This window comes from Acomys minous (assembly GCF_964271855.1).
Source record: "Acomys minous genome assembly, chromosome: 11".
In the NCBI taxonomy this organism is placed as follows: domain Eukaryota; kingdom Metazoa; phylum Chordata; class Mammalia; order Rodentia; family Muridae; genus Acomys; species Acomys minous.
The window spans coordinates 74,359,385-74,371,516 of NC_140492.1; the positions used below are offsets into that span (position 1 = coordinate 74,359,385).

At 40.6% G+C, this 12,132-nt stretch overlaps 1 protein-coding gene across 1 annotated transcript in view; it reads left to right on the forward strand.

The window, feature by feature from the left end:
- LOC311609132 (sperm-associated antigen 6) overlaps positions 1 to 12,132 on the forward strand; it is a 62,508-nt gene that overhangs the window by 19,278 nt on the left and 31,098 nt on the right. Inside the window, exon 3 of the mRNA XM_084801920.1 lies at positions 6,166 to 6,332. Coding sequence (XP_084658046.1) covers positions 6,166 to 6,332 — 167 coding nt within the window. The remainder of the gene's footprint in view (positions 1 to 6,165; positions 6,333 to 12,132) is intronic.

The window sequence follows — 12,132 nt, forward strand, 5'->3', positions numbered from 1 at the left end:
TGTTGTTGTTGTTGTTGAGAGACTTTCGATGACTGCTTCTATTTCCTTAGGAGGTATAGGGTTATTTAATTTGTTTGCCTGATATTGATTCAGCTTTGGTAAGTGGAATCTATAAAGAAAATTGTCCATTTCACTTATATTTTCAATTTTTGCGACATATAGGCTTTTGAAGTAAGACATAATGGTTTTTTGCGTTTCCTCGGTGTCCGTTGTTATGTCTCCCTTTTCACTTCTCATTTTGTTGATTTGGATTCTCTTTTGCCTTTGGTTGTTTGGCTAAGGGTTTGTCTATCTTGTTGATATTCTCAAAGAAGCAGCTCTTGGTTTTGTTGATTCTTTGAATTGTTTTCTTTGTTTCTAATTTATTGATTTCAGTCCTGAGTTTGATTATTTCCAGCCATCTACTCCTCTTGGGTGTGTCTGATTCTTTCTTTTTTTTTTCTAGGGCTTTCAGGTGTTTCATTAGTTGCTTGTATGAGATGGCTCCAATTTCTTTCTGAAGGCACTTAGTGTCATGAACTTTCCTCTTAGCACCACTTTCATTATGTTCCAAAGCATATGTCCCATATTATGGATATGATGTACTTTCATTTTCATTGAATTCTAGCAAGCCTTTCATTTCTTTCTTTATTTCATCCCTGACCCAGTTGTCATTGAATAGAAAATTGTTTAGTTTTTTTTTTTTGTGTGTGTGTGTGTAGGATTTTTGTTAATTCTATTGTTGAAGTTTAGCTTTAGACTGGGGTGGTCTGATAAGATGCAGGGGATTATTTCAATGTTTTTCTATCTGTTGAGGTTTGCTTTGTGACTGATTATATGGTAAAATTTGGAGAACGTTTGTATGTTGCTGAAAAGAAGGTGTATTATTTTGTGTTTGGGTGAGAAGTTCTGTATCTGTTGGATCCATTTGGCTCTTTACCTCTGATAGCTTCATTATTTCTCTATTTAGTTTCTGCCTGGATGATGTGTCTGTTAGTGAGAGTGGAGTGTTGAGGTCTCCCACTACTAAACTGTTGGGATGGACATGTGATTTAAGCTTTAAAAGTGCTTCTTTTATGAATTTGGTTGCCCTTGTATTTGGGGCAGAAATATTCAGGATTGTGATGTCCTCTTGGTGGATTTTTTCCTTTGATGAGAATGAAGTGTCTTTCCCTATCTTTCTTAATTAAATTTAATTGAAAGTCTATTTTATTAGATATTAGAATGGCTACTCCAGCTAGCTTCTTGGGTTCCTTTTCTTGGAAAATATTTTTCTAGCCCTTTATTCTCAGATAATGTCTATCTTTGTTGCTGAGGTGTGTTTCTGGAATGCACAGGGCGTTGGGTCTTGTTTCTGCAGCCATTCTGTTAGTCTGTGTTTTTTTATTGAGGAGTTGAGATCATTGACCTTGAGAGATATTAGTGACCAATGATTGTTGGATCCTTTTATTGCAGAATTGGTGGTAATCGTGTGTGGCTGTGTCCGTTTTGGTTTTGTTGTTGTGAGATTATCTACATCCTGTGATTTCTTGGGTGTAGTTGACCTCACTGTGTTAGGGTTTTCCTTCTAGTATCTTCGTAGGGCTGAGTTGGTGCATAAATATTGTTTAAATTTGGTTTTGTCATGGAATATCTTGTTTTCTCCATCTATGATGATTGAATGTTTTGCTGGATATCATAGTCTGGGGTGGCATCTGTGGTCTCTGAGTGTCTGCATGACCTCAGCCCAGGCCCTACTGGCTTTCACGGTCTCTGCTGAGACTCAGGTGTGATTCTGATGGGTCTACCTTTACATATTACTTGGTTTTTTCCCCTTGCTGCTTTTAATATCCTTCCTTTGTTCTTCAGATTTAGTGTTTTAATTATTGTGTAGCAGGAGGAATTTCTTTTCTGGTCTAGTCTATTTGCTGTTCTGTAGGTCTCTTGTATGTTCAAGGGCATCTCTTTCTTTAGGTTGGGGAAATTTTCTTGAAAATATTTTTTTGGTCCTTGGAACTTGGCATCATCTTTTTCATCTATTTCTATAATCCTGAGGTTATGTTGTTTCATGTTGCTCTTGATTTCTGGGATGCTTTGTGTCACAAACTCTACTGCCCCTGAGATTCTCTCCTCCAGCTGTTGAGTTCTGTCGATGATGCTTACCTGTTTGAATTCTGATCTCGTCTCTAAGTTTCCCATTTCCTGGATTTTCTCTGTTTGTGTTTTCTTAATTGATTTTAATTCCATTTTCTTTTTAAAAGATTTAGTAATTTATTATTCATACAGTATCTGCCTGCATGTGTGGCTGCTGGCCAGAAGAGGGCACCAGAACTTATTATTGATGGTTGTGAGCCACCATGTGGTTGCTGGGAATTGAACTCAGGACCTTTGGAAGAGCAAACAGTGCTCTTAACCTCAGAGCCATCTCTCCAGCCCAGCCCTCTAATTCCATTTTCATATCTTGAGCAGCTTTATGTATTTCCTTCACCTGTTTGATTGTGGTTTCCTGTTTCTCCTTGATGGTCTCTGTTTGTCTGTATTTTTCTGTAATTTTTGGATCTATTAATTTACTCTTTATAATTCTCAAATAACTGTAAAAGCATAACTTTAAGGTCATTTCCCCTGAGATTCAGCTGCATTAGAGTGTCCATTGTTCTCTGGGATTTCTGGTGGAACCATGCTCTTCTTCTTTTTGTTGGTTGAGTTCTTATCCTTTCTTTCCTTTAGCCATCTGCTGAGGGGGCTGGGGTTTTCTAAGCTGGCAGTGGAGGGGGTGAGCCTCTTCGGAAGGCAGCTTCTTTGTTCACTGGCTTGGCAGACACCGTCCTCCTGGAGCTAGATTCCTCTGAGCTCTGCCACCTGGGATCCGAGATTCAGCAGGGCTCCTCTGACTACGTGGTCTCCTCAGAGGGATCAGCCACAGAGTAGAACAGTGGCTTGGGGGCCAGGACACATCATTGGTTTTGCTGTGCCTGTGCTGATCCTCTGTTCCCCAGGGGGCCTGTGCTCACTCCAGTATTTGGAGGACTGCAGGGTTCTCTAAGGGCTGTCCACCTGTGACGGAGGCCGAGGACTGGCTATTCTGCTCCTTTGCTCTCTAGACACAATGCATACTTGGCACTGCCATCTGGAATCTCCTATTTGGTGTTCTTTATGCCTCTAGGACATCTCTTCAATTATGGAAACTTTCTTCTATGATTTTGTTGAAAATATTTTCTGTGCCTTTGATTTGGATCTCATCTCCTTATTATCTGTAGATTTGGTCTTTTATAGTGTCCTAAAGTTCCTGCATGCTCTGTTCTTTGTTTTTGTTGGATTTAACATTTTCTTTGACTGAATAATCTAATTCTTCTTCCTGGTTGTCGAGCCCTGATTTTCTTTCTTGCACTTGATCCAATCTATTGGTGAGGCTTTCCTCTGAATAATTTGAATTTTTCATTTCTCCTAACTAAATTCTATTTTCTTATTTTTGAGTTGTTTTCATTATATATTCAACTGTTTGTATTTTTGTTCATTTGTTTGTTTCAAGATAGGGTTTCTATGGGTAGTGCTGGCTGTCCTGGAACTCACTCTGTAGACCAGGATGGCTTTAAACTTAGAGATCCTTCTGTCTCTGCCCCCAGAGTGCTGCGATTAAAAGGTGTGCACCACCACTACCCAGAGATCTTTATCACAGCATTTATTCATATACTCTCTGAGTTCCTGCATCACGCCTATTGCCATTTTGAAATAATTGTCTTGTACACCATCTAGGTCATCTTTCTTGGGGATGTTACTATGGGAGTACTAATTTTTGGTGGAGACTTATTGTTTTGGTTATTTATATTTGTGTATTGTTTATGGGACCTAGGCATTTGGGGTTAGGTCATTGGTAGTGTTTAATTGGTATAGAAATCTTGCCTTTGATTTCTTCAGAAGGTATTTCAGACTGTTTCCAACTTTTTTTTTTGTAGACAGGGTTTTTCTGTGTAATAAGCGTGAGTATTGAGGAGCTTGCTCTGTAGACCAGGCTAGCCTCAAACTCATAGAGATATACCTGCCTCTGCCTCTGCCTCTGCCTCCTCAGTGCTGGGGTTAAAGGTGTGCACTACCACCACCTGGTCCTATTTCCAGATTTTATTTTATTTTATTTTTAATTAAAAAATTAAAAAAATTTTCTTTTGTTTCCAGCTTTTAAGGTGGTTAACCAACTGTATGGGACTTAAGATTCAGTCTTTTAGCAATTCAGTGTTGATGTTTGAATGAGTAATCAGAAGTATTTTCTGCTCATCTTGGGACAAGTATGGTTTCTAAGCTCAGGACCATTCCTTCTATAAAGTTAGATGATTTTCATAGTCTGTCTTATGGAATCCGGAGGGAGGTGATCAGGAAGGAGTGCTGCTGCTTGTGGAGTTCTAATGTGAGCCTTGGATTCCACCAGAAGAGGAGATGTAGGAGAAAGCTGCCAGGCAGGCAGCAACCATGGTCTTCAGTCAGGTTGTGGGGATGGGCAAATGGTTGAAGTTACCAGTGTGGATCAGGTGTCCCTTCCTGAAGAGGGGTGGTGCTTGGCATGTCATCATCATTGAATCGCTCAAAGATGGAATCCTAAGCCCCATACAGCTGGCCAGCCACCTTGAACGTTGGAAACAGAGTCTGAAACACCTGTTCAACAAATCAAAGGGAAGATTTCCATACCAATAAACACTACTAGTGACCTAGCTCCAAATGCCTAGGTCCCATAAAAATATACAAATGTCGTATTGGAGGGTTGTTGGTGGGATTCTAGGTTCTTTTCCTATAGATGGAATGGACGGGTTTAGCAATGTGATTCTGGGGTTTTTCTTGAAACAGGGGTGTGAAGGGGTAGGTACAGGAAGTCAGGTGTGGGACGCATGGCCCTCAGGCAGGGGTGGGGTGGTTGGGGTAGCTTGTGTTGGTCTGGAGTCCCTCGCTGTAGAGGGGTGGTCCTTCAGTCAAAGGGGTGGGAGAAGTTTATGGAGCAGGTCTACGGTTTGTGTATGGAGAGAGAGGCAGGTGAGTGAAGAAGACATGCGTGTACTTGGAAGGAGTGGGCATGGTTGGAGGCTGGAGCCTAGGCTTCTCGACCATTGATAAGGGAAGAAGGAGAGGGAATTTGGCAGAGATAGATAGGGCTAGTAAGCATGAAGCTGGACGTCCTATCTGTTGGGGGGGAATTCTGGAAGTTTCTGGAAGGAACGAAGACAGCAAGCGACCGACATCTGTTTATGGTGGCTGTATTAATTACTTTTGTATCACTGGGATAAAACGGCCAACTTAGAGGAGAAAGAATTTCTTTGGGCTTGTGGTTCCTGAGGGACAGGAGTCTGTCACGGGGAGAGAGAGGAAGGACAGCAAGCAGCCAGCATGATGGTGGTCACTGGGCTTCACATCTTAAACTACAAGCCAGAGGCAGAGAGAAAGAACTGGAAGTGGAGAAGGGGTTCTCACTCCTCACACCAGCCTCCAGTGGTGTGCTTACCCCAGTAAGGCCACACCTCCCACACCACTTCACATGGTGCCATCAACTGGGAACTAGGCACACGAGCCTCTGGGGACACGCTCCTCTGGGGACACGCTCCTCTGGGGACATGCTCCTCTGGGGACATGCTCCTCTGGGGACACGCTCCTCTGGGGACACCTGCCTATAGATCACCGCAGTGGCACACGCTGTAGAGTGTGCTGAAGATGTGTTAGCAGGAGGACCAGGAACTCACTGATACAGTTCCATGAGTTTGTATCTTGTCCAACTTAATACCAGTTACACATCTCTGTATTTGGCAGAGTCCTCTTTTGCAATCTGGGCTAGCTTTGAACTTGTAATTACTCTACCTCTGCTGCCCAAATGCTGAGATTATAGGCATGCACTAGGTTATCCGGCTTTTAATTATCTATTTCTGCTGATTTTTTTAGCCCTTATATTTTTGTGTGCATATGCCAAATCACATGTTTTAAAAATGTTTGATTTTACATGTCTAAGTGTTTTGCTTGCATGTATGTGTATCGTGTGTATGCCTGGTTTCTGAGGAGGCCTGAAGAGGGTATCAGGGCCCCTGGAACTGAGGTCACAGACAGTGGGTGTTGGTAACTGCGTGCAGGTCCCCTGCTAGAGCAGCAAGGGCTCTTAACCACTGAGCCACCTCTCCAGCCCCCATTTTCTGTTCTAATAAGAGTTTTGATGATTTCTGTTTTTCATGTTTAACTCAGGCGTAATGTCTTTGCTGAGGCCGCTTCTTCTGGACGTGGTCCCGACAATTCAGCAGACGGCGGCCCTGGCTCTGGGCCGACTGGCCAATTACAATGATGACTTAGCAGAAGCAGTTGTGAAGGGTGACATTCTTCCACAGCTTGTTTATTCCCTGGCAGAACAAAATGTAAGAAAAATTTCCAAAATGATTTATGTACTTTTGGTTCTAGCTACAAATATGACAAGGTTGGCACGGTGTGGGTTTGAAGGAATTGCAATGATAAGGTGATTTTCATTTGGACTTGGTAGCAGCCTCTTTCCATTTTTGTTTATATATGGAAATTGTTTTTATATAATTGTTATTTTTTATTTTTATTTTTATTTTTAATTTTTTTATATAATTGTTAATATATAAAAAGAGTTCTTGTGAGTCATACATAAAGAACTGTGTCCATGGGAGCTTTTGAGGGAAGAGTACACAGTTCCTAAGCAAAGACACAGTTTCATTCTGCGAGTTTCATATGAAGGTGGTTAGTGGAAAGAATAATTCTTAAAGAGACAGAATGTCTTTAATGAAACGTTTGATAAGTAACATTTTTTAATTAATTAGACAAGCATTTCCAGTCATTTAAATGCACCCTTTGATACTTTCCCAAGGAAAATCTATAAACAGTCAACAAGCTGTAAAAAGAAGCTCAATAACATTAGCAATTAAAAGCTATAAATCCAAACCCGAATGAGATAATAACTCATATCTGCTAGGATGGCCATAATGAAAATAATAGAAAAGAAGTGTTAGTGATGATGAGAAAAGATTGAAACCCTCATGTGCTGTTGGTAGGCATATAAGATGGACAGTTTCTATGACAAACAGTTTGGAAAAGTGCAGTAATATCGGTGTATTTACCATCTGATTAATCACTAACGTCAGGTGCTCACAACTACCTGTAATGCCAGCTCCAGGGAATCTGACGACTCTGTCCTCCATAGGCAGACACACACACACACACACACACACACACACACACACACACACACACACACACGCCACATGTTCAGACAGGCAGACAACACACACACACACATCCATCACATGTTCAGACATACACAAAAAGAACTAAAAAAAGCCAACCAACCACTCAAATCTTTAAAAAGAAGAAAGCATAAAAAAAACCCCAAAACCAAGTGAAAGATGTCAGACACCAAACGCTTATGTTATATAATCCCATTTATACAAAATGTCCAGAACACGCAGGTTCACAGAGACAGGAGCAGGTGGGTGGTTTGGGGGGGGGCGGAGACGGGGACTAGGAAATGACCACTTGACTGCTCAGTCTTAAAGTTTCTGATAGGAACGAAGGAGACTTGGCGACAGGAATATGAGCATTGGTTTGTGCACTTTGACATGAAAAAGGAGAATTGTATGATGTATTTTACTAGAATAAGAATCATAATTGTGCAAAAATATTTTTCTGTATAGATTTGAGACCTATTTGCTAACGTCTCTGCAAAGACTCACACATTTTTGTTTTCCTGTTCATGCTGCTTAGACTTTCCCCATCCAGGCTTCTTGCTCTCGTTGGACGGCAGGCTCTGTGGTTTTGAATTCCATTTTAAAGGTTTCAGAAATTTTTTGAATATGAGTTAATATCTACTAATTATAAAGAGACAAGTAGTTCTAGGCAAAAAAGTGAGGAATAGTAAGAGTGCACATCACATCTTCATCTACCAGCCTGCCTCCCTTCTTGGGAAACCTCTTCTTCTTCTTCTTCTTCTTCTTCTTCTTCTTCTTCTTCTTCTTCTTCTTCTTCTTCTTCTTCTTCTTCTTCTTCTTCTAGGTACAAAGTCTTGTGGCTTTGCTTCACTTAAAAAAAAAAGAATTTTTGCTCACTCTTTTTTTTCTTTTTTTTTTAAATGTTTTACTTATCATCCACAGGATTAAATTTCATGCTGTCAGTTTTGAAGGAAAGCCTCCTCTCTGTCTGCTTCCCAGCATCCTCTCTGCCCTTTGCCTTTCCACCCGACTGTGTGGCTTGCCTTCCATATTCATGATACTTGCGCCTGATTGGTCTCACCCCTCTTTCTTTTTTCATATCCCACAAGCACAGTTTCTCCAGTGCACACATACATATAAACATTGTAAGCCAGGATCTGCAAGTGAGGCAGAATGTGTGTGTTTTTTGCATCTTTAAAAGATTATTATTAATTCTTTACAAATATAGTACAGTGTACTTTGATCACATTCACCCCTTCCCCCATTTCCTCCCATATCCAAGCTCTCTACTTCAGCTTCCTAAAAAACTTTGAGTTTTCTTTAACTTATTCTTCATCAATCCAGTTTGTGTTGCCAACTTCTCTTGGGAGCGGGGCGTGCTCTGGAACATGGCCGTCCAAGCGTCACCTAGAAGAAAACCTCCTGCCAGAAGATTCTCCTCCTGCCAGCAGCCGTCACATGCCAGTGCTCCTCAGCCGGTCTTCCACTGGGACTTTGTTCTCACTTTCCTTCCTCTCTGCTGAAATTATTGTCGGCCTTGGGCTCACAAAGGTGTTGTGCACGCATGCTTTCACAATCCCCATGAGTTCACAAGAGCAGCTGCCTCGTGTCTGGAAAACAGATTCCCTGATATTATCTACAACCTCTGGCTCTTGTGCCCTTTCCTTTCCTCTACTTCATCCATGAAGAAGTCTACTACTGGGCGTGGGGTATAATCCTAATTAGAGTTGAACACTCTATAGTTTTCCACACTCTGCATTGACCAGCTCAGGGTCTCTGTGTTGTCGTTTACTTAAAGGAGAGTTGAGATGGACTGATCTGTGTATACAGCAATAAGTCCTTAGGGGTCATTTTAATAATATGTCCATTTAGCAGAAGCCAGAGTAGCCTGTTAAGCGAAAATATGTGGTCAAAAGAATAGAGTCCCTGAGGCTGGAGAGATGGCTCAGTGGTTAAGAGCACTCACTGCCTGCTCTTCCAAAGGACCTGGGTTCAATTCCCAGCACCCACATGGCAGCTCACAACTGTCTGTAATTCCAAGATCTGACACCCTCACACCAGTACACATAAATTAAAATTAAATAAAATTAAAAAAGGAAACAACAACAACAACAACAACAACAACAACAACAACAAAAGAATAGAGTCCCTGAATTGTGTAGAGACCTAACCTTCAAGCTCGGCCTGCTCAGCCACCTGTAGGGAACTGCCACTAAGGAGGTGGGCTGCATTAAGCCATGCTAAAGTGATGGGCAGAATAGTTTATTCCTTGTGTTGGGGCCTGACCAGAGGCTCATAGAGAGACACTGTGGTACCAACAGTTGCCATTCACAACATTATTACAACAATTTGTTGTTACTTTACAGAGAGCGTCATGTCACATGAATTTCCCAGGTCTTGCCGTCTCAAGTATTCGCTCCCATTAGGTGCTGGCTCTAGTCTTGGGGGTACATGGTTAAGCAAAGTAACTCCTCTAAAAACTAGTAAACATCTCATATAAAACACTTGCCAAGATTAAAAAAAAAGCCCCTCCCTGGAAGTCTGGCATTACTTCCTTAGTTCAATATATAAAATGCAGTGTCCTTATCACTCAAGAGCAGAGATCGCTCTGGCTTCACATGGCCATGGTTGCATTAGGCATCCGGGAAAGTGATCCTAAAAAAGGAGGCGAGGATTGGGATGTGGTACAGGAAATTTTAGGGGTGTGGCTGTCCCCTGAGGGCTCAGTGGTACTGGGAAGTTTGAGAGGTGCTACCATTTTGGTTTATGCTGTATGGTTGTATTGACCAAAGTAGCAACGAAGTCATATGGCCTTCAGCATCTTGATGCTATCGCTAGGCAAGATGGTGGCCATGTCACATGGCAGCTACTGTCTTAGTGGGACCACTAGCCAAGATGACGACAAAGCCACATGGCTACTTTTTGTTTGAGCTTAGCTTCTTGATGAAATAAACCCATCAGAGCACAAGGCCTTCTAGGATCCCTGTGTTTCACAGTTTAGTGTGGACGCACCACACACACACACACACACACAAATAATATATAACACACATACATATACATATATACACTCATACACATAAATATTCACACACACATATACACACACAAATAATATATAACACACATACATATACATATATACACTCATACACATAAATATTCACACACACACACACACACACACACACACACACACACACACACACACACACACGTATGTAAGGAGAAAGTGAGTCTGGTGCCATGTTGTCCATCCAAGCATGGTGTAGGCTGAGATCAGATCTGTGATAATCTATATGGGAGGGATTCATTTGTTTTTGTTTTTGTTTGTTTGTTTCTTTTGATTTTTTGAGATAGGGTTTCTCTGTGTAGCCTTGGCCGTCCTGGACTCGCTTTGTAGACCAGGCTGGCCTCGAACTCACAGCGATCCGCCTGCCTCTGCCTCCCGAGTGCTGGGATTAAAGGCATGCACCACCACTGCCCAGCGGAACATTTTTATTTAGCATTTATTTCAGGTTGTGTCTCCTTTAGGGCAGATGCATTTGGGCAGCAGAAAAAATTCATCTTTAAAGTGAAAAAAAAAAAGTAGAGTTAGCACAACTAAATATAAGGATTTAGGTGGGTGTAAATACCCCTTTTTTAATCTTTAAATTTGCCAATTAAGTATCTGTTGGTGTCATTCCACAATAGCTTGACCCTGTGGATAGCAAGGGGTTCCAGTAACATGATTAATATTAAAATCCCTCAAATCATTTGCTAGCATAAGCAGTACCATTTTTAGTATTTAGTTGTAATGAGAATCCTACAAAGGAAATGTATAAAGAGCTATTCGACTAAGTGAAGTTCCAGACAAAATATAATAGCATTTTCCTGGAGCTCCCAGGGCCTCACGCCATGCCTGGGCTGTGCTCTGGAGTTGACTAGTTAGGGAGCAGCATTGTGCAAGCCTGTAGTGAGTTTTAGCACAGATCTGTACATACCTGAGAGCAGAGAAGATCCCATATGTAGACAGCAGTAGTTTAGGTGTTAAGCTGATGTCCACTTATTACTAATTATATATTAGAAGCATGGAATAAAATAATACTTTTATATTGTATAAAGTGATGCCCCTAATAGAGGATAGCCTTTATGCCTTTAAAAAAATTCCTCTCTTGCCAATGTCTGATCATTTATCAGACCCAGGGCAAATATAAACATTGAAAAACAGACCTAGTTAATTAACTATGGAAATTGACTTTTGAAGATTTAAACTTAAGGCTTTTGTTAATGTAAGATTTAGAACAATTTTAATTTTGAGCTCAGGAAGACTCTTCTGGTAGGTAACAGGATGCCTAGAAGTACCTCAGAAATAATCTCAGAATGTCAATTGAGTTTGTCCACGTAAGCATGAAGGTTTATGTCCTGGTGGTACTGTGAATGAAACAAAACTGTGGCTTCATGGAGGAAGAACTTTCTGGAAGGCTCTAATTTTCATTATGTTCTGTAGACAAGATAGTTTGATTTAACAGATTTCTAGGATGTGCCAACCATAATGTTAGGTGAAAATTTCCAAATAATCTCATTTTTACTGATTGCATTTTTTCGTTTAATTCATTTTTAACCTCCAAGGGAATTTGAGAAACACGCAATTATGTTTGCATTCCATGGCCACTGTATTACTCAGCAGAAATCTTAAAACAAAACAAAACAAAACAAAACAAAACTTTTTTGATTCTAATTTATTCTGATTTCCCTTTAAATAAATCCCAAGCCTGTTTTTTAAATTTTATATTCTTTTGTTTTGCACAAAAATACAAAATTTAAAAGAGTTTTAGTAATCATGAATATAAAGAAATCTGAGTGGGTTGGGTTTTCAGTGCCTAAAAGGCCTGAAATGAGATAAAACAAAACAAAACAAAAACCTCTACTTTTTGATGTAAAGGATCAGATAAAATTTCTTTCTTTCTTTACAAAAAAAAAAAGATTTATTTATTATTATGTATACAGTGCT